This window comes from Prinia subflava, chromosome 23 (genome assembly GCF_021018805.1).
Source record: "Prinia subflava isolate CZ2003 ecotype Zambia chromosome 23, Cam_Psub_1.2, whole genome shotgun sequence".
NCBI classification, from domain to species: domain Eukaryota; kingdom Metazoa; phylum Chordata; class Aves; order Passeriformes; family Cisticolidae; genus Prinia; species Prinia subflava.
The window spans coordinates 3,535,109-3,560,836 of NC_086269.1; the positions used below are offsets into that span (position 1 = coordinate 3,535,109).

The following is a 25,728-nucleotide window of genomic DNA, read 5'->3' on the forward strand; positions in this document are numbered from 1 at the left end:
TCAGGCACAAAGGGAGGGGTGAGCTCGGCGGAGCTGGGGAGCAGGGAGTGGGATCTCGAGATGCTTCCCAAATGCAGCCTGCCCTGCAGAGTGGAGGCAGCCCAGGATTGCTGGCCCCAAGCCTTGCTGGAAAACCTGGATCCTTCTTTGAGGCAGCCCCAAACCCACCATCCATCCCCTCACCTGCATCCCAGCTCAGCCCGAGGAGTCCAACCAGACACATCCCCCATCCCATCCTCTTCTCCTCCTGCCTCAGCTGCTCCCATCCCAGGAGAGATCCACTCACCATCCTCCCTGGACTTCTGGATGAAGGCCTCCACCCCGCTTTCACCGTAGCTGCCCTCGGAGGCCAAGGTGGAGACGTAATTCCACTTGAGGGCTTTGACAATGTCCACCATGGCCTGGGCCTGGTACGTGTCCGAGGGGACCACGCGGGAGAAGAAGTCGTAGCGGCTGTTGTCGCTCAGGTCCGGAGCCGTGGAGGCGTAGCTGATCTGGGGGATCTGGGGTGGAGGAGGGAGAGGCACAGAATCAGGGCAGGGAGGTGATGATCTCCACCCCACAGCCGTGCCCACGCTCCCAAAGCCCTGCTCTGGGGCAGAGGGAGGTGGGAACTGAGGATGAGCATGGGGCAGGTGCCACCATCGGGTGCTCCAGGGGACGTCGGGGCTTGGGGACCACCTGCAGCTCAGGGACACCCAGCAGGACCCCAGAAGGGTTCCTGCAGGATCCAGTGTAAGAGAGACCAAGGAAAAAAACCCAGAATTCTGCCCTGGCCAGCACTGCCAGGGTCTCCCTTTGGCTTCCTCCCCAGGAAGGACGGATCCAACCCATCCTGCCCACCCCAGCCCTAAATAAGCCCCTTAAATTAATCAGGGCTGCTGTGCCTCTCCCGGCACTCTGGAATGATTTAGCACCGCGGGATCAGGCGATGTTTAACACTTACGCAGCACTTTCCATCTCCAAAATGCACCACACATCCTCATTTATCTTAAAGATGGAAAAGGCTTATTAAATTATCAAGCCCAGGTTCTCCCCACCAGCTGTGGGAATCCGAGCTGGTGTAATAAGCTCCAGCCACCTCGCTGGGAGCCCAGCTGGGAGCTGCATCCCAGGGAGGAGTTGTGCACCAGGGCTGGGTGTCCCAACCCTCCTGGCCTCGCTCCGTGCTCCTCCAGTCCTGCATCTCCCAGTTCCTCCTTTGTTTCTCTGCGATTTCCCCTCTCCCACTCCTGCCTCTCTCTATTAAATGCGATTCCGGTGTTATAAACCCACGACTCCACCTGAATGCTAAAAGGCCCCTGGAAAGGAGCAGCCACCCTTCTACCTGCCTGCGGAACAGGAGATGAAAAAAAGGGAGAGACAGAGCAGGAGTGGGAGAGGGAGAGGAAGGAACCTTTATCAAGGCACAAATAGGATTACTCCCCGTGACAATCTGCTCTGTGCTCCGTTCTGAGGGGCTCTGATCTGCTCGTTGGGGATCTCTGACTGGAGCCAGCGAGTGAAACTCCATTAAAATTCTGCTCAGCAGGTGAGGAGCTCGCCTGGCAATCGCTGCTCCCAGGGGAGAGCAGGGGGGCTGCTCCCAGCACCATCCCTGCCCTTCCCTGCCGTGCCTGCGGGATGGACACGGGCTCGGGATGGAGGCACAGCAGCAGTGCCCACATCAAAGGTGATCTGGGGGCAGGGATGCACCCCTGCCCTTCCAGAGGCTCTTTCCCCGATGATTTTCCCCCTGCCAAGTGGTTTCACCTCTTCCAGGTGAGACTTCCCAGCTATTCCCCCGTGCCACCACCACCCCACCCAAGCTCCAACAGGGATTAAACCCTGGCCTGCCCATTCTGCTCCAGCCTCAGCTGGAAAACCAGGCCCAGAAAATACCTGTTGATCCACAGGCTATGGACTGGAAGGTGTATTTTAATAAACAAAAGGAAAGGGCTTTTTTCTCTTGCTCCTCTGCCTTGGATGAAAGTGAAAATAAAATACCAGTTCCCAAATGACCATTTCATAGATTTCTTCTGCCTTTTCCCCCCTCTGCCTTTTTGATAGCCCAACTCCTGGCACCAGCTATTTTCTCAGATAAAAGACAAAAGTCCTTTTAGGTACATAAAAGCAAAATGCAGGCAGGGAATTCAAGGTTCTTAGAAAGAAGGATGCAGTGGGAAGAGGGAGCTGGAAACATCTCTCAGCTGCAAATTTAGGCACTGGTGGTCCCTTGTGTGCTCATCTCCAGCCTGGGACAAACACTGTGGTGAGGAAATTAGTAGGACCAGCTCTCCTGCACCCCAAGAATTCCTTGTCCCACCAGGAGTGGGGAGTGATCCCAGGGCAGGGGGTAAAACCCCCTTCCTTCTCATGTTTTGAATCAAAAACCACCACCCAGAAGCATCTTGAGCCTGGAGAAATGTCCCTTGGGGTAAGAGAGATGGAGGGAGGCAGGGTTGGGGATGTCACCCTGCCCCTGCAGGGTCACTGGACTGGTGTGACTGATTTCAAATGCGCTGGGAAAGCTGCATTTGGTACCCTCCAGTATCACCCACCATTAACGTGGCTCAGGAGCTGCTGTGGTGTTTGCTCCACTGGTGGGAGACAGAATCCCCCCAGACTGGGAAGAATTAGGCAAAGGTGGCGATTTCAGCACATCCCAGCTCAGACTTAAACTGTTGATGTCAACATCAGCCTGAGCAGGCGGGAAGGAAGAACCAAAAACCAACCAAAAACCCCAAAACCACTGCAGAGTCAGAACTGGTCAGGAGCACCCCATGAGCAGGGGCTCCTGCACCAACCCCTCACCCCAGAAACAGTCGGGAGCAGCCAATTCCCTCCCCATAATTATTAATTTCATGCATATCTTATGCAAACCCCTGGTTCGCCGACAAGATGGAATTGATTTAATTAGAATTTCCATCATCGAGCCATTTGGATGGCAGCTTTTAATTAGGGAGAGTGTAAAGCACCGCAGGGGCCGGAGCGGCGAGGGGCTGAGCGGGGCTGCTCGGAACTCGGCGTCGGGCTGGAACAAGTGCAGCCCCATCCTGCTGCCCCTTCCCTGGGCACGGGGCCAGGCCCAGGATCCAGCCCTCGGCATCTCCTTGGAGGAGGAAAAAGCAGAAATAAAACTCCGGGAAGCACAGCAGGTGCAGGAGGAGGCTGTCCCTGATCCCTGCCAGACTCGCCACCAGCCGTCCCACTCCTCCTCAAGCCGTGCCCAGGGACCCCTGAGGGCGGGGGGCAGCCCAGGGGAGCCAGGCAGCTGCAATTTGTTTCAATAATCCCTGTGAAGAGCAAGGAGGTGAAGTGGCAGCAGCGGGTGATTAATCACAGCGTCCCCGGCCGGCTGCTCAGTGAAGGTTATTCACCCGCTAAGTGGGGAAGCGTGTCCTGAATCGCTGCACCCCAAACCCTGACACGAACAGGGGGGCTCAGCACTGCCAGGGGAGGCTCAGAACCAGCCCTGACTCGGCTCTGCCCCCTGACACGAACAGGGGGGCTCAGCACTGCCAACGGGGGCTCAGAACCAGCCCTGTCCCAGCTCTGCCCCCTGACAGGAACAGGGGGACTCAGCACTGCCAGGGGGGGCTCAGAACCAGCCCTGTCCCAGCTCTGCCCCCTGACACGAACAGGGGGGCTCAGAACCAGCCCTGATCCAGCTCTGTCCCCTGACACGAACAGGGGGGCTCAGCACTGCCGGGGGGGCTCAGAACCAGTCCTGACCCAGCTCTGCCCCCTGACATGAACAGGGGGGCTCAGAACCAGCCCTGACCCAGCTCTACCCCCTGACAGGAACAGGGGGGCTCAGCACTGCCAGGGGAGGCTCAGAACCAGCCCTGATCCAGCTCTGCCCCCTGACACGAACAGGGGGGCTCAGAACCAGCCCTGTCCCAGCTCTGCCCCCTGACACAAACAGGGGGGCTCAGCACTGCCGGGGGGGCTCAGAACCAGCCCTGACCCAGCTCTGCCCCCTGACACGAACAGGGGGGCTCAGCACTGCCAGGGGGGGCTCAGAACCAGCCCTGACCCAGCTCTGCCCCCTGACAGGAACAGGGGGGCTCAGCACTGCCAGGGGGGGCTCAGAACCAGCCCTGACCCAGCTCTGCCCCCGGCAGCGCAGCCTCGTGGGCCTGCAGGTGCCGAGCTCCCGGCTGCAGCGCGGGCGGCGCCGTCCTCAGGTGAATTATTCATGTTGTACAACGCAGCCCCGCGCTGCAGAGAGCGCCTGCACCCGCTGCCACGCAGGGAACGCTGCCTCAAAGTGCCTGGCACGTGTCAAACCCATCCTCTGGCTGCTCACCCCACGCTGGGCGCTCGGGCTCATCACAGCTCTTTCTGGGTCGGGAGAAAAAACGCACCTCAGACCCCAAAGCGGCTTTTGGGGGATCCTGTTCGTGGTTTCCTTGAGACCATCCCCGCTGTGGTGGTTCAGGAGGCAGTGGGCAGAGCTGGGGCTGGAGAGGCAGCAGCAAGGCGCGAGAAGGAGCTGGAACGCGCCAGAGCGCCCTGGCAGTGACGCCAGAGAGAGAGATGCTATCACAGGGAGCCCAGAGCGTGGATTTGGGGAAAGGATTTTCTGTAGGCAGAGCAACGAGGAGTGATAAAACCGGCTTGGACAGAGGATGCCGCATCTGCAAGTTGTTCCACTGATGTACAGCTTTAATTAGGAGGCGGCAGCTAACGAAGGACCCGTTATTTATTTATGTGGTGCAGGAGCGACAAAAGCCCTGGCAGGGAGGAGCAAGGCCGGGCTAGGGGGGAGGGCTGTGCAGGGGATGGAGCAGGGAGAGGAGCACAGGAGGGAGTGTGGGATGGGACAAGGGGACTGCAGCAGGGAAAGCGTCATTTCGAGACAGGAACAGGCACCTGCAGTGTGCTCATGGTCACTGGAGAGAAGAGGGAAAACCGGGGGGGCTGCTGAGCTCCCACCCCAGCCAGGGCTCTGCAGGACTTGTGTGAACTCTGTGCCCTGGTGGACTATAATTCATTCCATGCCACTCCCTGGATGTGCTGGGGTTCTCCCAGATGTGCTTGAGCCCTCCCAGATGTGCTGGAGCCCTCCCAGATGTGCTGGAGGCCTCCCAGATGTGCTGGAGGCCTCCCAGATGTGCTGGAGCCCTCCCCAAGAATCACCTGAGCACTTCAGAAGCCAGAGCGCTCAGAGGACACTTGGAACACCTGGCAGGGAGGGTCCCCCTGTCCCAGCACTTTCCACCACTGTCCCCGTGCTGCGGGAGCACGGAGGGGAGCAGGAGTGACACAGCACCACGGGGCCAAGCGGGGGCAGAGCTCCAGCAAGTGCCAGGCCCCAGGGAACGGGCAGAGGCAGCTGCCTGTGCCCGAGGCAGCCAACGCTTTGCTGAACCTCGGAGCAGAGTCACCCACGCTTAAAGGTCAGCGGCGGCGTGAAATGGAAGTCGCCTTATTCTCATTTTAAGCATGTCCCTGCCATAAAAGCAGTGTTTGAATAACAAAGAGCAGCAGCAGCACTCGGGTCGTGGCAGGGGGAAAAGCCTCCGGAATCCCCAAACCCTCAGCCCCTGCCTGCTGCAGGACTTGCTGTGCCCAGACAGGTGGGACGAGACCCCAGTCCCATGGGGATGGTGTCCCTGTGCTGGAGGGCACCAACCTCCACACTGGGATTCACTACTGTCTAGGAAAGGCTGAGATTCTCCTTATTCTCCTCTCCCAAGGGGTTTTGAGGTTTCCATCCAGCTCTGGACCTGCTCATCCCTCCATTTGCATTTTTTCCCTGCCCCGCTGGGCTGGGGTCAGCTCTGGATTAAAGTTCCTGGGGCTCAGGGTGCCCCAACAGCAGCCCCAGTGTCTGTCTGCTCAGCTGGGGCAGGGCTCAGTGACATCCTTCTGTACAGGTCACAGCTCCTTGCCCAAGGACCAAAACTGGAGGAGAAGGGTGAGGAGGGGGAAAAAAAACCAACCTAGAAAGACTTCAGTTGCCCCCAACTATTCTGACTGTCACTCTCCTGCCTCCTTCCCCACCGCCAGCCTCCCTCCTCCTCTCCAGAGCTAGTATTCAATCTTTTTTGTCTTGGCAAATAGCTTCTAAGTTCCTCCCACTCCCTCTAATTTATATTATTTTAATTATTGAATAGCCCTCTCACTCGTCGCCTGGAACATTAACACGTTTTTTAAAAAAAAGGGACCCAGAAAAATCAAACTCCATCAGCGATCTGGTTTTTCCGTCTTCGCTAACAGCTTCCAGCCCTCCCAGGAGGGCACCCGGCTCTCAGCACGCTGGGCTGGCCGAGGAAGAGGAGGGGGAAGAGAGAGGGGGAAACAGCACCAACCCTGCAGAACACAGGGGTTTCAGGGTGCTGGGAGAAGGCCGAGATGGCATGCGGCCCCCATTGCCACTGGAAATGCAGAATATTTACTTTTCTCCCTCATTTCTGCAGAGAAAATTCACACACTCTGCAGCCCAGGGACGTGGTTGTGGATAAATAAATGTACAGCAAGAGGGAAAGGAATTATCAACTCCTCGGCATTCCTGCGGCTGGCACGGAGCAAGAGGGAGAGATCTACTCACCCCACCACAGCCTGAGCACCCTGGGGTTGGTGGCACAGCACAAGTGTCCCCAGCCTGGCTGATGTCCCCCAGGCAGGAGCTGTCCCCTGCCGTTGGCCATCGTGGCCTCCAGCACTGTGGCTACCCAGCCGCCTGGCTCAGGCGGGATTTACATTTTGGGGTACAACCCACACCCCTGACAGAGCATCCCCCAAAACCAGCACCAAACCCACCCTCAGCCCCCTCCCAGCCAGCCCCCGCCACGGGATGGGAGCAGCAGCGCCACAAAGCCGGGGGAGACAAGACAAAAATCCTCCTGCTCCAAGTGTCATCACTGGAGGGGGATGGAGGAAGGGATCCCCGGGGACCTGGGGGAGGCAGGAGAAGCATTTTAACAACACTGGCTCTGCCTCCCCCCAGCTGTGGAGGAAGAGACACTTGTGGAGAAACACCGCCAAAGCACCCGCGGGGGTTTTGCCGAGGGATTCTCTTCCCCTGGCCCAAGCCCTACCTTGAAGAGGCGCAGGATGTTGGCCACCATGATGGACACGGAGCTGCCCGAGGCGCCGATGACGCCGACCACCCGCTCGGGCTTGGTGATGATGGGGGGCCCCCCGCTGACGCAGCGCACCTCGGTGCTGTCCTTCTCGATGAGGGCCTGCACGAAGGTCAGCGACTGCTCCAGGGCGTGCGTGTCCCGCGAGCACGTGTCCAGGATGCGGGCGCCCAGCGTGATGTTGGGCAGCAGGTCGGGGTCGTTGTTGATGCGGTCCAGGGCGAAGAGCATGGCCTCCAGGCGGTGGATGCCCTTCTCCTTCTTCAGCTCCCCGCAGGCTTTGCCCTCGGCGCCCCGGCCGTGCACGGGGAAGAGCCCCCCGAGCGTGATGTCCCCGTCGATGCGGATGGAGTTCATGTGCGGGTAGCCCTGGCCTTTGGGCTTGGCAGCACCCCCGGGCGCCCACCCCCAGCTCCAGGCACTCAGGAGGAGGCAGAAGGACAAACGCTCCATGCAAAAGCGACCCCCGCTCATCGCCAACGCCGTGCTGGGGCAGAGCTCGGGCCGGGAACGCGGCGCTCAGGGGGCCGGGCCGGGCCGGGCGGGCAGCATGGCTCCGGAGGGATCCGGCACCGTCAGCGGCTCCCCACGGTGCTGCCGGCCCCGGGGGAGCAGCGGGAGGTTGGGGTGCAGGAGGGTGCCGGGGTCTGCATGGCTACACCAGGGAGGAGAGACAGCAGCAGAGACACGAGCCCGGGTGAAGCTTTGGGTCCTTCCTCTGGAGACCTTGGGGGGACGGGGGAAAGGGGAGAGAGAAAATTAGGCAGGAGCAGGAAGAGGACATCGGCTATTCCAGGCTTTCATCAGGGAGCTGGCAGAGAAATTAGCACCAGGGGTTATTGCAAAAAATAGATTTGGGATTCACCGGGTCTTTGATTCATGCCAGGGGTTTTGGCTTAGCCCAAATTGGGTAGAGGGGCTGGTCAGGGCCTCGGGGACACTGTGCCCCACAGACCAGCACAGGCAGTGACCAGCTCGGAGCAGGCCCTGAGACTCTGTCCTAACCTGTCCCTTCTTAAGGGAACTGTGAGGGTGGGACAAGTCCCAAGACAGTGCTCAGAGTGGGACAAACCCCACACACACCCCCAGCCCTGCTCCTTGCCTATCCTAAAACACCCCAACTTTTCCCCAACGAATTTTTCAGTCACCTTCCACAAGCCCACTTGTCTTGAGCCCCACAAACTGAGGGCTGCATCCTCAGCTGGAGCCAGGCGCTGCCAAAACCCAGTGCTCCGGATCCGAGTCACAACCCAAAGCACCGCGCTCCTGCCGCTCTCCCTTCAGGCCACTGATTCCTGAACCAGCGGCTGCTTCCATTATTGGCAGCTTCCAGCAGCAGATATCGACAGCACCTGAGCCGGCCCTGCCCCCGCAGCACAGCCCCTGCCTCAGTTTCCCCCCGAGGAAGGTTCCCCCTCATGCCCATCCCCGCCGTCTCCCAGCAGCCGCTGATGGATGCTGAGGGCAGCGCGTGATTAATGCAGGCACCAAAAGCAGCAGGCAAATGCATTCCCCAGGCAGGACGGGCAGCAACAGTGAGACCAAGGAAAGAGCTTAAATTAATCTCAGCTCAAGCCCAGAGCTGGCACCCAAGCCCACGGCTGCCGGACAGAACCTCACCGGCCCGAGGGTGCTCCCACTCTGCAGCCATCCCAGCCAGGAGGACCCTGGCTTCAACTCACCTCCATAAATTATGCACCTCCCCGCCTGCCGCAGCCGCTTGAAGGCCCATCTCAAAAGCGATTCTGACAGCCGGGGCTTTTAAGGAACCAGAATTACCCGGTGCCCAGCTCTGTGCTTCCAAAGGCAGCAGGTTGGGAATGCTGCAGCAAAACCCCCGCCCCAGCCTGCGCAGGGAGAGCCCCTGCGAGCTCAGCCCTGCTGGGATGGGGATCAGGAACAGGGATCAGCCCTCTGCATGGCCCTGTCCCCTCTGCAAGGACCGCCCCACACATCAGCAGTGGCACAGAGCAGGGGAATGTGGCTCCTGGCACGGCCTGGGAGTGGGTCAGGCTCTGCCCGTGCTGGGGAGGAGGAGGAGGATGGGGAGACGAAGGGATGCTCAGACACCACAGCCGCCTTCGCAGCCCCGCACCAGCCAAAAGCAGGTCACCTCTCCTACCCTCATCCCTGGGGCTGCAAGATTTCTGCCCATCAAAGGTGGGATGCTCACACCACGGACCCGCTGCCAGGAAAGCCCTCAGAGCCCACGGCAGCTCCCGCAGAGCTGGCAGTGCCCCCAGAGCCCACTGCCTCTCCCTTTCTTCTTTTAAGCTTTTTCCCTCTCTGTTCTCTCCCCTTTGTGGCTCCTTTGATCATATAATCTGAACGAACTGAAGGTAAAAATATCACGGCAGGCAAGAAGAAAGCGCAAATAATGGGGAGAGGAGGAGGGAGCTGGTTCGGATCCCTCACGGAATCATCGGGGGAGATGGAGCCGGAGTTACCTGACCAGCCCCTGGGCAAACGGCCCAGGAGGAGGTGACAGATGAGCAGCCCTGTCCCCTCCACCTGCCCGCAGCAACCCCTCAGCCACACACAAGTCACCGCTTCCGCACAGCCCAGACCTTGGTTCCATCGTGCCTGAGCCTCCCCAAAGCAGCTGCTCCACCAGGGGCACATCTGGAGGGAGGTGCACATCTGGAAGGAGACACCTGCCTACAGCAGGTGTGCATGGAGCAGGGAACAGCCTCACCCACACGGCCCGGGCAGCGAGGGGTCACTGCCGCCCTCCTGCCCCATCTGCACGGCTCCACAGGGGCCCCACGAGGGTGGGAATAACAGGGTGGGATCATTGCCTACCCCAGCCCCGAAGGAAGGAGCAATTCTGCTTTCTCCTACTTCCACCAGCTCAGCATCGGTGAGGACAGAGCCCTCCCTGCACCCTCATCCCGGCTGTGCCACAATCCCATCGGGATGTTGGAAGTGGCACAAGTACCAACCAAACCGAGATCTCCAGAGCCTGGCACGGGTCACCCCCTGCCCGTGCCAGGGCGGAGGGAGCCGGTGCTGGGTGCTGCTGCCCCAGGACAGGCAGAGCCCTGCGGGTCCCGGCGCTCCGGACACGGGGCCGGGCAGCACGGTGGCATCCTGCCCCCCTCTAGTGGTGGCCATGGGGCCACCGGCATTGCCAGCCACGGAGGGCCCTGGAAGGACAGGAGAGGGATCAGCTGGGCAGGCGAGCCCCTCTTGGAGTGACCTGGTCCAGTGAAAAGTGTCCCTGCCCATGGCAGGGGCTGGAACTGGATGAGCGTTAAGGTTCGTTCCAACCAGAGCCGTTCTGTGATTCCATGAAATCAAACTCTGGTTAAAAATTCCCCCACACCACAGAGATCTCCTGCTGCAAAACCCTCTCCAGTGCCCGAAGGAGCAACCGGCCACCCCAGGCACCACCTCTGCGGCTCCTTCCCGCAGCTCCTCCTGCACATCCCCGCAGGCACTGCCCGGGCTGGACTGTGGTGGCACAGAGTGGCACAGACACTCCCGCCAGACTCCTCTCCCCAGAGCCCTGCCTGCCGCAGGATCCGTCCTCTCCCTGTTCAAAGCCAGAGCGTTTTCTGGAGCTCATTAAACCCGGCAGAGCCTGAGCTGGTTACACAGCCCAGGAGAGGCTGCAGTAATCAGCCAGGAGCTCCCTGCACTCACCTGCACGTCCCCATCCCCAGCTCCACCAGCACCAGAGACTCCAGCCCAGCCCTGGCACTGGGAGGGCTGTGCCAGATTAAGCCACGCTGGCTCCTACCAGCTCCACAGCATCTTTTTGAAAATCAAGGCTATTTCTTTCCCCACCTGCTCTTCCTCCAGCAGGCAGGGCCAGCCAGCAGGCAGCACAATATCCCAATTAGTGTACACTCCCTCTTCCCGCTCGCAAGCAGCTACAGGGTACTTCACTTGGCTCCTGGTCTTTTTAATTGCAAAATCTCCATGAAGTAAAGCAGAACTGAGACATGGACAGAGGGAGGGGATGCCAGGTTAAGTTCTCTCCTGACAAGCAAAACCTTAAGCATTCAGGTCCAGTACCCCGGTGTTGGCTCGGAGAAGCAAGGCCACGGCTCAGCAGGCAGCAGTGAGCAGAGACCCCGGATTGTGCCATCCAAACCCCCCAGTGAGCTCCAGGACACAGCCCCTTGATCAATGCATGAACCGATATCACAACAAGCCCGAGCCCATCACCAAGGTGCCAACTCGTCCTCTCTGCAGCCAGGTCCTGCCAGCACCTGGCTCAGAGCCCCACGGTGGGAAAAGCTGGGTATGACCACCCACCCCAGTGCCCTGGAGCATCTCCTGAAGGATGCTGAAGTCTGAACAGAAGTGCTCCCGTAGGGCGCAGGTGAGATCCAGGGAATATTGACCACACCATATTTATACACGTCCTCAACTGCAGCAAGCCCTCTCCTTCCGCCTCCCTCCCGCTGCCAAGCAGGTCAGGGCTAATCCCTCACTTTGAAGGATGGGATGGCGCGGCAGGGAGAGGGGGAAGGCGAGCGGGATCCAGCCCCGGAGCAAGCGGAGAGAGAGCAGCAGCTCACCTTGCGGGCAGGCAGCGCGGAGCTCCGGCGGGAGCGGCTGGAAGGGAGGGCAGGAGCCGCCGCTCGTCCCCGCTCCTGCCACGTGCAGCAGAACCCCGCGATTAATTTTTTATCGCCGTCCGCAATTTGGGACGGCGCTGGCTCCGAGCGAGAGCGCGGCCTGAGCGCCGGTGCCTGGCGGTGCCCATGGCAGCGCGCGGTGTCCCCGCTCCCCATCACGCCTACACCCCGACACTGCGGTCTGGCAGTGCCAGCCCCTGCCCATACCCCCCCGGCGGTGACTCCAGAGACCCCCATCCCACGGCGGGCTCGGTGCGGGGCCATCCAGGGAGCTGCAGGGAGGAAGACCCTCGGTGAGACACAGCACCCAGGAGGAAGAGCCGGTGCCCGCGGCGGGCGCGGGTTCACGTATGTTATAATTAGGACCTGCCACTTCTTGGAGCCGCTGCCTTTCTGGGAAGAGCTGGAAGGGGGTGGCTGAGCTGACAAATCCATCCTCCTCCTGCCTGATGCCAAAGTTGAAGCACGTGATGCTCTTTTTCGGGGAGCCGTTAGGCTCCTCCGCAGGGCGATGCTGGCCCCTGGGATGTGGGGCCAGGCCATGGCTCCACTCGGGCTTGGATTCCCACAGGAAAATCCCCTTGAGGCTGCTCCGACACCCCGGGATGTAGCTCAGCACCCCTAACCCAGTGCCTGATGCCATCCTCAAAACGGCTTTGCCTGTAGCCCCCCAGGCTGGGGCAGCTGCAGCCACCACTGCCCATGGGGACCCTCTGCCGTCACAGAGAGGGACCACCCTCACCAGGGCCCCCAGCACTGCCCCTCCAGCCCGGCCAGGCTGGCCAAAATCAGGCGGGATCCCTGCACATCCCATCGGACCGAGCCTCCCGGCGCAGAGGTGGCGGGTCACAGGGAAAAGGGTCTTGTCCCAGCTCTCCGCCCTCCGCAGCCTCGCCTGGCACATCCCGCAGCGCATCCCCCGCTGCCTGGTGCGGGTAAACGCTGCTTACAGGGCGCAGAGGCAGGCAAGGAAACGAGCTTTTCCTTTTGGCACTTCTCGTGGCGTTTTCCCGAGCTCCTCGCTGCATTCAACAGATCAGCTCTGCTCCTTCCCTTCATCCTTCCATCCCTCCGTCCCTCCCCGAGCCCTGCCCGGGGCACACGGCCGCTGCCCGTGGGTTCCTGCCGTGACCGCGGGTCCTGTTTCGTGCCACCCCGCCGAGCCCCGAGCCACAGGTCACCTGCAGCGCGATGGCGGTGGCGGTGGCAGTGACTCACCCGCAGCCTCTCCGTCGCAGCCGCCGCCGAAGGCAGCGGGCATCCCCCAGCGCCGGAGCAGCCCACGGAAAATCACCCGGCTGGCAGAGCACGGCAAACTCATCACAGCGAGGGGAGGAGGAGGAGGCGGAGGAGGAGGAGGGCTGGCGGGGCTGCACCCGGGCAGGCGGTGGGAGAGTTCTCCGGGTTTTTCTCACGGCTGCCAACTTCCCCAGCGGCTCCCGACGCCTGAGATCCGCTCTCCCGGAGAGCGCCAAGGAGCGGGAGAACGCTCGGGAGAGGAAACCGAGCCCCTGCTGGAGCGGGGCTCTGCCCGCCCCGGGGGTGCCTCCGAGGGGTCGCTCCGGCGCCGGGGAAGGGTCGTAGCCCCCACAGCCCCTCCGAGCTGGCAGAGGAAGCGGCTTCAGCCCCTCGCCGCGCTCCTGTTCCCCCTGCCCTGCCCTGCGGCGGCTCTGCGGGCGCTGCCCGCTGCGGCGAGGCGAGGGCAGCCCCCGCCGGCGGCTCGGCCACGGTCACGGCCACCCGCCCCTGTCCGTGCGTCCTGCCCCAGCCCCGCCAGCCCCTCCGCCGGACGATCCCCCCAGCTCCCCTCCCGGAGCCCTGGCCGGGCAGTGGCACCTCTGGGGACAAAGGTGGCAGGTTGGGGAGCGGGGTGAGGGGTGCCCTCCGTGCCCCTCGCGGAGGGGAGAGCGGGGCGAGGAGGGGGCAGCGCTCCGCAGTCCCCAACAATGAATAATGCGATGAGTGGGAGCGGGGGGAGCGCGGGGGGTTCCGGGCTGCAGCCCCCGCTGTCGCAGCCCCCCCAACCCAAAACCAAGAAGGAAAGGCAGAAAATTCGCCGGAGCGTTGTGGAGGGGGGGGAGCGGCGAGGCTGCAGGGAGGGGGAGCGGGGGGCACTCCAGCCCCGGGGGAAGGTGCGGGGGCACCGGGAGTCCCGGGGATGCTCCCCCCGCGCCGCCCGCACTTACCCGCGGGCAGTGCCAAGTTGACGGCGCCGCCGGCCCCGTCTCCGCCCGGTGCCCGGTGCCGCGATCTGCCCCCGGCCCGGGGGCGCGGGCAGCCCGGGGGGGCCCTGCGGCGTGCGGCGGGGGCGGCCCCGGCCCCCCCAGCCCCGGCCCGGCCCGGGAGCCGAGCGAGCCGCAGCCGGGCGGGACCCGCCGCGCTCCGCGCACCGCAGCCGCGGCGAGGAGGAGGAGGAGGAGGAAGAGGTGGAGAAGGGGGAGGAGGAGGGGGAAAAGGAGGAGGAGGAGGAGAGCCGGGGCCGGGGAAGTTTTGCATGAAGAAGAGCTGGGAAGCCCGCCGCCGGCTTTGCCAGCCTCTTAAAGCACTAGCGCAGCGCAGGGACCCCCGCCCCGGCGGACCCCCGGCTCCTGGCGGAAGGGTCTCCCCGCCAGGCTGCTGAGGGTCTCCGGCTCCCTGCAGTGACAGCCATCCTCAAATTCCCTTTCCCAGGTGGGAGCAGCTCCCGCAAGCAGCGACGAGGGAGGATGCTCGTCACCCCGAGCCGTTGCCCTTCTCTTCTCCCTGCCTTAAAACGCTGCCAACCCCCCGCCCCGCGGAGCTCGGCCCCTGCCTCCCCCATCAATCCCCCTCGCCGGGCCCCGCGGCTCCGAGGAGCCCGTCGTGCTGAGTCGATTCATTAATCCAGAGAAAACACAACCCCCCGGTAATGGCCATTGACACATTAACTGCTGCGATCCATCACGGTAATGACACGGTGGTGATTGCTCGGTCACCGGAGCAATCGGGGCACACCCCGGCGCTCACCTGCGGGCACGGGGCTGCCACAGCGCCCGGCCCCTCCTGGGGGGACCCATCCGCGCACACGGAGCGGGGTCTGGCTTGGGGAGGGCTCTCCGCCCCCTCCCAGCGCCAAAAAACCAAGCACGGACCACAAACACACAATTCCAGCCTCATCCTCCCTAAGGGGTGACTTGTGTCGCTCGTTTGTAGCAGCGAAATCCCAGCTCTGGTGAGGGTCAGCCAGGGCCTGGGCGGGCTGGTTGCCCTTGGCAAAAATCTCCTTTTCACCCAAATCCTGGAGAGGAGCCGGTTTTGCAGAAGCACTCTGGATTGGAGTGGGACTGGCCGGGCCTTGGAAAGAGCTCTGCCCTCCCCAGAGAGATGCATCTCCTGAAAAGCTGCCCAGCCACCCTCCTGCCGCTGGAATATTCCCGTGGATCCAGGTGCTCGCGGGATGCTGCCCAGAGCGCGGCCCCTGCAGAGCAGCCGGGCTGTTGCAGCGATTTTGTTTCCAGCAGGAACAGGAGTGGTGTTTGCTGTTACCCTGCTCTGGTGGGGCAGAGCAGGGGGGGCACGGCCCCACCACCCCCGTGTGAGCAGCCTCAGCCACGGCAGCGCTGATGCCAGGAGCTGAAGCAAAAGGAAATCTGCACTGTGGACCACGGGGAGGGGACATAAAGACCCCCTGCCTGCCCCAAGCCAGGGCTGAGGGGACTCCAGACACCACAGGATAAGCCAGGCACAAATCCATGGCCAAAAGTAGCTTTTAGAGGCACCCTAAGGTCCAGGTTCCTGCACCGAATCAGGTGAAGCCCTCAGCTCCTGGGAATTTCTAAGAAGTGTTTGCCTTCGAGGAGAAACAAGGGTGCTCTGCTCATAGCCTGGGGTCGTGAGGACTCCTGCTCTGATTCTCCCAGGTCCCAAAGAATCCCTGGGGGATGTGTTTGGGATAAACTATGGAGAATTTTGGCCGAAGCACCACCTGAGCTGCTCTGGCAGCTGGCTCATTCAGGAGTGCCTCACTGCTGCCCTGGCCCCAACTGAAAATCATAACCCAACCCCCCCAAAGTCTCGGTAACCTGAATCCCAGGGGCTGCAGGGTGCTCTTCCCACCACAGCTGAGCTGGCAGCGCCTCTCCTCTCCTCTCCTCTCCTCTCCTCTCCTCTCCTCTCCTCTCCTCTCCTCTCCTCTCCTCTCCTCTCCTCTCCTCTCCTCTCCTCTCCTCTCCTCTCCTCTCCTCTCCTCTCCTCTCCTCTCCTCTCCTCTCCTCTCCTCTCCTCTCCTCTCCTCTCCTCTCCTCTCCTCTCCTCTCCTCTCCTCTCCTCTCCTCTCCTCTCCTCTCCTCTCCTCTCCTCACGGCCTGCACGTCTCCCCTCCTCACACCCCTCTGCCAGCCAGAACCCAAAATACCAGCACAGCGCTGCTGTCACCACCGGCAACGTCAGAACCCAATTAACATTTGGAAATCCAGCTGAGGCCGAAGTCTCCCCTGGCACAACGGGAAAGGCCACGGTGTGGGGGCTGAGAGGATGGGGGGTAGGATGGGAGACCCCCCGGTGATTCTGGGGGTGCAGCGCGTGTGGGGTGACCCCGAGAGCAGCTCTGCAAACCCCACAGAGCTCCTGCTCAGTGCCTGGGTCGGAGCTGATCAAATCCTCCAGGAGAGTTTGATGCCATCAGCAAATGGACACGGAGAAGTCCGCCAGGATCGATATCCCCTCGGCAGGCACAGAGCCAGGGGAACTGAACTGAGCGAGGCTCTGCCTTTCCTGTCCCGAGGGCAGGGCTGGGGCCACAGCCCGAGCCTGTTCCCAGCTCCCTGTGTTCATCCAGGATGCCCCAGCACCTCCAGGGCCCGCAGCAGCCTTTCCCTGAACCCCCAGGCTCACAGGATCCGTGCAGGAGGCTCTGGGTGCCCTGAGCCCACCCATCCCACAGGCAGGCACAGCTCCGGGCTCTCAGCTCCAGCCTCCCGCTGCCCTGGCCCCAGGCCAGCTGGGAAGGTCACCGTGTCCACCGCTGAGGCCACCAAGCGCCATCCAGGAGACACAACTGCTTGCAATTTGATTTTTCTTTTTTTTTTTTTTTTAATATAGGAAAACTTGAAACCGCATCTTATGGACTGGACATTCCGGCTCAGCTCTGCAAAAGGGCTATGAATAATTTATGGCCGAGCCACCACCTCCTCCTTCCTCCTCATGGGTCACTCCTGTCAGAGATGGAGGCTCAGGAGTCACACCCGGCCCTTTTCATCTGGGGGCCCTGCAGTGCCTGCAATCGCCTTGGGTGTGGATTCAATTCCCCCCTGGATAGAAGGGTGCGGAAAATAAATCTTTAATTCAAAGTGAAATATTAATAGAACTGTAATTAGCTGTAATATCTACACAATTAAAAAGCAGGAGGCCTGGCAAGAGCTATTTTCATGTGTGTTTAGAGAAAAAAAATAAGTTTGCAGGGTAAGGGATGGGGGTGGCTGAGGATGCTTTTTTGGTGTCCCAATTGTCTGAGGGATAAACGTGGCCAGGAGGAGCAGCAGCTCAGGGACACGGGTCCTGACAATGCTGGTGGAGCAGGAAGAAATAAAAGGACAGGTTGGAAGAAAAGAAAAGAGCAGAAGAAGGATTTGAGGAGGAAAAGAAAGAAAGAAGAGCCATGATGACACTTTTGTCCTGCTCCTCGGGGATTTTGTAGCAGAGGGAAGATTTTCACTGACGTCAGGCAGAGCCGAGCCTGAGCACGAGGATGGGGATGGGGAAAGTGTCTGTGGAAGTTGGCAGGGAATGAGCAGGGTGACCCTGCTGCAGCCCCCACAGACATTTTCCAGCAGGAATTGCATGAGCTGCTTGCAAAAAACCATCAGCTCCCCCTGAGCTGGGCAGTTACCGAAGGGACAAACAAAACTGCAAAACAAAACCAGCAGAATAATTCAGCCCAGCCCCTCTGAAAACACCTAAATAATAGGCCAAGGAGGTAAAAAGAAAAAAAAGAAAAAGCAGCCTTGGGTTTCTTTCCAGAAGAAAGAGACTCCCACACACACCCAGCACATGAATGTGGGTAATAGATCTGGATCTTTCGAGAGCAGGAACAGCACTGCCTGTGCTCGCATGGGCTTGACATTCACACGTCGGGTCCGTGCCTCTCTCGAGGAGTGGGGATAATGGGATGCCGAATGTCAGACCACTTAAATATATATAAAACTCATTATACGCCTCATGACTAACAGATCTTGATGGGGAAAGCTGCAGTTTAAAGAAATGCGGGGAAAGAAAAAAAAAAAAAAAAAGAAAGAGAAAAAGCCCATCCGGGCTTGCGGGGAGGAATTAGCAATGAACGAGGGATGATTCGGCTGCAGGCTGGGAGTGATGACAACTCCTCCTCCTCCTCCTCGTGAGGAAGGCTCCTGCAGCTGTGCCAGCTCCCTGGCAGCTCCCTGGCAGCCCTTTGCCCGCTTTGGGCACTGCCAGGCTCCCACCAGAGGCTTTTCCTGCAGCCCAGGGTCCTGCCAGGCACCCACTGATGTGGGACCCTCAGAGATGCCCGGGTGGTACCAAGGAGCCAGCCCTGCCTCTCTGAGGCCACCAAGGGGGACATTTCTGGGCTTCTGGGCTCTTCCCCCATGGCACCAAGGAGGGGATGGAGCGCACTGGGGGCTGTCATTGAGGAAATGCCTCTCTCTGCTCAAACCTCCTCTTGCTGCAGCCTCAGAGCCTCCTCTCGGGGGGTCATTCCTCTTTCTTGGGTGTATCCAGCCCAAAACTTCCCCTCTGCACCTCACTGCTGCGGTGACACGAGCACAAAGGACGCGTGCCTGGCTGTCACCGCTCGTGGAGCCCGAAGAATTCGGGCAGCACCGTCGCTCTTCTCCTCTCCAACACTTCCACCTAATGGCCAGAGAGGCGGTGAGGAGGCAGCCAGCCCGGCCAGGGGGACTCGGGGACACCCCCAGGAGCACAGCACAGCCCAGGACAGCCCAGCACCCTGATGGACCCTGCCAGCCTCAGCCCCCAGTCAAGAAGAAGCTGCTGCTTTGCCCCTGGACCCCCCATGAGGGGGTCCCAGCATCTCCAAAAATGGGGGGTTCTGTCAGCTCCATGCTCTGGGCCATGTCCTGCCTCCCTCCTGCAGCTGCTGCTCCAGCGTGGCAGAGCTGGGAAGGAACAGAGGGTTTGGGAGCCCTGGAGCCCAGCCCTGCACCCCACTCACGGGAAAACCCGAGGGCTGCTGCTGGGTGTGCTGGTGAATCGGTCCCATCCCAGTTAGAAGCTGTTGCTTTACAGAAGAGGAGGAAAGGGCTCAGGCCCAGGGAGGTGCTGAGTGGCCAGAGGTTATTTTGGGCAGTGATTACTCCGGGTTTGGGGCTTAAACAATACAGAAAAATGAAAAGCTGAGGCACAATGCTCTCCTGGAAATCCCTCGTCCTGCACCATCAGCAGCTTTTTGTGCTGATGCTTCCGAAAGAGCAGGACCTGCCCCCAAACCCTCAGAGGCAGCGGGGTCCCAGTGATGCCGCCCTGCTCCCAGGGACCAACCCTCCTGTTCTCCCACCAATTTTGTCTTTAAAGCCAGAGGTGTCCCCCTGTCCCCAGGGCAACATCCCAAAGGCACCACCCTGCCCCTCAAACCCAGCGTTGGGAAAGGAAAGAGGGACAGACAGCTCTGTCTGAGTTTCCATTTGGGTGCAGGAGGGGTTTTTTATGCACCCACAGGGATCGTGAGCAGCTGGAAATGTTTTCTTTAAACCTCAAAGAAAAAAAAAAAAAAAAAAAGGGAGAATAGGGAAGGAGAGAGAACATTTGGTGGTAAAATTAACTGTGACGGCCAGGCAGCACACACTCCCTCTGCACCCACAGGACAATTAGAGGAAAATCTTTACACATTAACTAACACGGAAGGCGGAAGGCAGCGATGGCATGGAAGACAACCCCCTCGTTTTTCCCAAGCAGCCGTGCTGGAGCAAGGTGGCAGCACCTGGGAGGGAGGACATGGGCAGGGGACAGGGCAGAGGGGGCAGGAGAGCAGCAGCAGCAGCTCTGGTGAGGGACTGGTGCTGGAAAGCCGCGGGAGCTGGTGGGCCCAGTGCCAAGCACCAGCTCCTCAAACACCCATCCAGGCACGAGGAGATGGGGGAAAGCAGGGAAGGGCTCCATCCCTTGCCTGTCCTCTCCACGTGCCCAGGGAAGCTGCTGTGCCCCCCTCACACACTCCAGGCTGGCAGCTGAGCACCCACCCCACATCCAGCCCCGTGCCAAAACTGCCCCGTTCGCCCTGCGTGCACCAACCTGCTCTGCCGGAGAACACAAACTGCCCCAAACTGGGCTGGATTTGCACCAGAGGCTCCTGCAGCACGCCCTGCTTGCTGCTGTGATGGGGAGGGAGGGCCACACCTTGCCCAGCAAGCAGGGAAAGGAACTCGAGGTAAAGCCCAGCGGTGCCAGCGCAGCCTCCTGCTCGGAGCCGACCCCGGCGAGCAGCACCCGTCTTCTCCTCCCAACTTTTCCATAATTCATGCAACAACCTCCTGAAAGAAATATCCTCCTCGGACATAAAATATTCATGGCCTCATCCTTGCAAGGAAACACTGTCTTCCTTGGAGTGCAACCAAGCAGCCGAGGCCAGCACGGATTTGCCTTTGCAGGAGTAATTATGTTGGTCATTGATCGGGTGCCACAGCGAGGGGCTGTGCTGGGAGGGGCCGGGGTGACCCCACCCCCGTGGCACGAAGTGGCTTTTGGAAAAGTCGCAGAAGGGGTTGGGGAGAGGGAGGAAGGATCCTGCACTGTGCAGCAGCATCCCAAGAGGTTCCCTCTCCTCGTGGCTGAATCTTTGCACCAGTGAAGTAGTCCCAGGAGGGAGCAGCTCCCCCAGCACCAGCCTGGATCCCATCCAGACCATCCCAGTCACATCCACCACCCCTCACACAGCACAGGCTCGTGCAGCTGCCAGCAGCCACCCCCCAAACCCCTCCAGTCCCCCCAGTTCCTTTCTGCTCCCAGTTTGGATGCTGTCAATCCATTTGGAGCTCCTTTCTATTCCCCTGCTTTTGCAGAGCCCAGCAGATGCTCCCATTTCACTGCACAATATTCAAAACCATTATTATTATTATTCTTTCTTGCTTTTTCTCTCTCCCTCAGCTCCCCGAGCCCCAGGCTGAGGGTTCCAGAGGTTCTCCTGTGCACTGGTTACAGCACAGTCCAACAAATCCCTGTCCCCTGGGACAAGGGGGAGACAGAAGGGAATGCATCCCTCAGCTTCAAGGGGGCTCAGCGTGGGGAAGGAGAGGAGGGGGCTGTGGGTGCCAGGGGCTGGGAGCACCTCAGCAGTGCTCTGGGAGATGATGTTTGAGGGGAGGGGGACTCAGCACGGGGTGGTGGTGAAACACAATCTGGAGCAAGCTGGGGCAGCCAGGATGTGAGCCAGCCTTGGCCAGGGCCGGCTCCCGCAGGAGCTGCCAGCCCCGGGGACCCCCGGCTGCCGCAGACCCCAGCCCACGCTCCTGCTCCCAGCCAGAGCCGGGCTCAGCATCTCCAGCGAAGGCCGGCACTGCCTTCCCGTGGAAGCCGCACTCACTGCAGCCGTGCGGCGGAACGGACCCGGCACGGGGGATCCCTGCGGCCCGGGGGATGGGGAAAAGGCGTCTGGAGCAATCGCTGTCCTAAATCCACACACACGGCAGCAGTGGGGACTGTCCCCTCCTACCCCTCGCTCAAAGGTGTGGCACAGCCTGGGCAAGCAGCTCCTGTGCGAGGCCTCCATCACCTGGTGCAGGGGGTGAAACATAGGTTACACCTCCACAGCCCCCTCAGGACCCTTCCCTAAATCTCCAGGGCAGATCCCTGCTCCAGCCGGCCACACCCCAAACTTCTTCCACAGGTGCTGGGGAGCAGGACCCCTCCAAGAAGCCACCTCCTCCTATTTCAGGGCGCCGCGTGGGCGCCGGGGTGGGCTCGTTCGGGGGTGTTCTCTCCCACCCCGCAGGGGCTCTGGGACCGCTCGTCAGCGATGGGAACAGCGCTGTCCTCCCCCGGCTCCGAGTCACGGGGAGCCGCCCCCCAGCCCGCGCCCGCCGTGTCGTGACGCTCCCCTCGGGGGGAGCCACGCGTGCGGCTCCGCTCCCACACAGCGGGAGCAGTTGCCAAGGGAGCCGATCCCCGGGCCCGGAGCCGGCTGGGGAGGTGGGGGGCAGCCTGGCAAACTCCCACCCGGCTGCTCCTCATGATGGGTGGGGGGTACCAGGGCATTGCAGCGCGGGAGGAACATCCTGACCCCTCGGGGAAGCCTTGAAGGGGGGGAAGGTGATTTTTCTGGGCAGGGGGTGGGGATAACCACAGCCTGCTCACCCCACCGTGGGTTTGGGGGCACAGAGGGCTGGGGTGCTTAGCCCCCATGGTGCCGTCCAGCCTCGTGGGCCCCCCCTCCCAGCCCCTTGGTGCCCCCACAGCCCCCCTGCCAACCTGTTGCTGCCATTTGAAAGATGAGCCTCCGGCAGAGCCGGGCCAGGCACGGAGTAACCAGAGCTGGGAAGGAGCAGTGACCCCCAGCCCGTTATAGCCGGCCCTAATCCCGGCCGGGCTGGGTGTCACATTCCCCCCGGAGCGGGGGAGCCGCGCCGCAGGGGCAGGGACACGCCTGTGCCGGGGGGTCCCCGACAGGGACAAAGCTGCTGTCCCTGAGGTCCGGGAACAAAGCCAGCAGCACGTGGAGGGCTCAGCCCCGCAGCCGGGTCACCAGCACCCCCCGAATGTCCCTCCCCAGGGGACCAAGCACCTCCCGGGGGTGAGAGGGAACGCGTCTCAGCCCTGCCCGGCCCCACTTTGCCCCCAGCCCACGCCAGCACCGTCCTGCTACCGGTGACGGATGCTGGGACTCATCCAGGGACGGGCGGGGGGAGGATGCGGAGCCCTCCCTCCATCCCGCTCCGCAGCCGGAGCCTCTCCCCGTTAGGTGGCAGCAGGAAACCGCAGCGTTGGCTTTTCCAACCTAAATTATTCCATAATTCTGTGATTCTGGCTACGTGGGAGCGCGTTCCCCGCAGGAAAACCTGCCGGGTCCATCGCGGGGCGCCCCATCCCGCCCTGCCCTGCCGCCTCGGGTCATTCACCGGCCATTAGGTGACCCTCTGCCCGCCCTGACCCACCTCCTCCCAAAGCCCTTTGGTCAAACCCCCAGGCCACGCAGGGGACACGAGCAGGGCTGCTCCGCTCCCCTCGCTCCCTTTCACCAGCGGCCAGCTTGGCCCCGTTCCCCGTCCCGTCACCTCCGGCGTCGCCTCCCGTTCCCATTTCCCCTCCTCTGTGTCACCCCGGGCCCCGCTGTGCCCCCGGAGCCGGGACCCTGCCAGCAGCTGAGTCACCCCGGTGACCGCCACCTGAGTCACCGGCACGGAGGGAAGTCCCCCCGCTCCTCGATGCTTTTCCAACCGGAGCTGAGTAAACGGGAAAGCGTCAAGGAATTTGGCTGAGAAAAAAAAAATGTTTTCTTGGAGCCCCGGTGAGGAGCAGCCTCTCTGGTGCATCCCCTTTGCCACAGTGAACTCGCAGCAGGCCAGGGAGTGAGGGGCTCCTTCCCTATCAGGCAGAAAGATTCCAGGCCATGGAGGAGCTCGGAAAGGCTGGAAAAAGCAGGACAAACACCGCGTGTCCTCCCGCCCCCTGCAAGCGCCTTGCAGTGCATCCCCCCCACCTTCTTTGCTGCCCTGTTCCGATTTGATGTGCAATAAAACACCTTGATTTAAAAAAGAAAAAATTAAAAAAAAAAAAAAAAAAAAAAAAACAGGCGGCCAAACCCCACTGCGAGCCCGCCAGAGCGCCCTCGATTAATGACCCCTCGCATTCCCCTCGGCGCGTCCCCGTTAATGATTTACAGCGCCTCCTCCCCGGCCCGTCCCTGCCCTCCCTCCCTCCTCCCCGGCAGAGGGGAAGGGGCTCCAGGGAGCGCCCGCAGGGAATTTCTCCCTCCCCCGCCCCATTCCCTGCGCGGGGACACCAGAGGTGAGGAAGTTGCCACCACCCCCAGCATGGCTCAGCCGCATCCTTGCCCGGAGGGGAGGGCCCAGGGCTCCATTCCCGGTGCTCCCCGGATTCCTGGCACCCCTTTCGTGCCATGCGGGACCCCGGCCGGGCTGGCAGCCGCCCCCCACCCACCCACATGTGCCCAAATGTGGGGGGAGCCGGGAGCGGGGCCAGGGCTGCCCCCCGCAGCAGCCCCAGGCTTTGTGCTCCCGGCAGGCAGCCCCGAGGAGGTTTCATGTTACTGGGAAACTGGGATGGCGGGATGTTCCCGGGGCAGCCCCGCAGACAAAAGGCCATTGTGCAGCCGCGCGGCCATGGCTGCGGCCCCGGAGCATCCCGCTCCCTGCCACAGCCAGCAGCCACCCCAGGCCCGGGAGGGGACACAGCCGCTGTCCGAGGAGCACAGCGACCCGAGCAGCTCCCCAAAACTCACGGGATGCCCCAGCATAGAGTGGCCAAGCCAGAGCACCCCAGACACGGCCCCTTGCCCATCCCAACGGCAGCAGCACCCTAAATGCATCCTCTCCATCCCGGGAGACAGGAGCGGCACTGAACCAGACCCTGCTGGCACCGAGTGGGGGTGACGGGCAGGGACGTGTCCCCGCAGGTCAGGGCGTGCAGGTGAGGGGTGGCTGAGCCTGAGCTGCTTTCCAGCCCCACCGGCTGATCCTGCTCGCCCTGCGGCCGCCATGGATCAGCCTGGGCTGTCTCGGGATCATCAGGGTACAGGGAGTTATTTATGTGCATTTCCCTGTGCGGGGGCTGGACTTACTGCAGCCCCGAGCACCCCGGAGCCCAGGGCAGGGAGCACCTCCAAATCCTTCTCCTGCCTCCCGCCGCCACCAAATTCTCCTCCGAATCCCCAACTCCCGGACTCGGGGGATCCAGTCCCTCCACGGCCCATTAGGAGCTGTTCCAGAGGGCTCCGGAGGTGACAAACACACCCGTAATTCGCCAGGTGGCCCTTCCAACAACCTGAGCTGCCTCAGAGGATCGGGTTGCCCCTTTCCCAGGGAAATTAGCAGGAATTAGGCACCCAAATCCCGAACGCGGCTTTGCGGTGCTCGGTGGCAGTGCCAGGACGCAGGGCAGGGCAGGATAAAATGTGTGTCACTCAAGGCCACCCTCCGGTCCCCCATGTGTCCCCCGGCTGCTTTTTGGGACAGCCGATCAGCACCCGCGGTTCTGAGGAGCGCAGGGAGCTGGGGGTGATTTCAAGCCCCCTTTTTTTTCAGGGCACTTTCCAGACGTGCAGCTTTTCTCAAGCATTGGGCACCCTTTTCTCCATCAGCTCTCCTCCGGAGCATGAAATATTTGCTAAATAAATCGAGATACGAATTAATTCACGTGTGCACCCCCCATTTGCAGCTCGTGCACCCCACGGCGCTGGCCTGGGGCTTCCTCCTGCAAAGCCCGGGCTCAAATGGGCGGCATTAAGCCTGGAAGTTATCAGGTGATTCAGGAATTCGTCCCCAGAATGGGGCTGCAACAAAAGTGCCGCCCTGGTGAGAGCTAAATCTGCTCCAGGGGTGAGAAGGAGGAAGGAGCCATTTAATCGAATTAACAGGCCTGTTTTAGGTTGGGTGGGTCCGGGGCTGTTTGGCCACATGGGGCTTGATCAATGGGGCCATCGGGGAAACAAAGCCGGGAGGGGAAACAAAGGCCACGTCCCTGTCCTCCCGCGCCATGGCCGGCCCGCGCTGTGATCACCGGCCCCGGGACATCCCCGTGCGCAGCCCGGAGCGGTTCCCAGCCCGTTCGGCCGCCGGGGCTCCGTGCGATGCCGACCCGGCACGGCCCAGGCTGCTCCGCCGTGCCCCGCGTTGGGCTCAGCTGCGATAGGGGGGGAGGATAATAAATCACTTGTTTCCTCGTTTCCAGCCATTTTCAGCTTCTCCTCTGGCTGCACAACTCAACCGCAGGGTGGGGGAGCTTGCCCAGTCCTGCCCCCAAACCCGCTCGGCCACGAGGTGCAGATCAGAACTGCAGAAACAAAAGTGAAAATGTTCCTCCCGTACTGCGGCCCTGGGCTCTGCTCCAGCCCGGTTTTTTCCCTGTTTTCCCCTCCTTGCACGTGGCTGTGTGCCTGTACCTGG

At 61.4% G+C, this 25,728-nt stretch overlaps 1 protein-coding gene across 3 annotated transcripts in view; it reads right to left on the bottom strand.

Moving 5' to 3' along the window:
- The window catches only part of GRM4 (glutamate metabotropic receptor 4), a 44,157-nt gene extending 24,055 nt beyond the window's left edge, over nucleotides 1–20,102 (bottom strand). The window contains exons 1-3 of one of the 3 annotated variants that reach the window (XM_063418533.1): nucleotides 19,904–20,102; nucleotides 7,029–7,799; nucleotides 287–503 (exon numbers count right to left, since the gene is read on the bottom strand). In XM_063418533.1, coding sequence (XP_063274603.1) covers nucleotides 287–503; nucleotides 7,029–7,547 — 736 coding nt within the window. In that variant the 5' untranslated portion in view covers nucleotides 7,548–7,799; nucleotides 19,904–20,102. Of the gene's footprint in view, nucleotides 1–286; nucleotides 504–7,028; nucleotides 7,800–12,880; nucleotides 13,004–13,848; nucleotides 14,045–19,903 lie in introns of those variants that run through there. The other 2 variants (XM_063418531.1, XM_063418532.1) reach the window with 2 other exon arrangements.
- Between the last annotated feature and the right edge of the window lie 5,626 nt (nucleotides 20,103–25,728).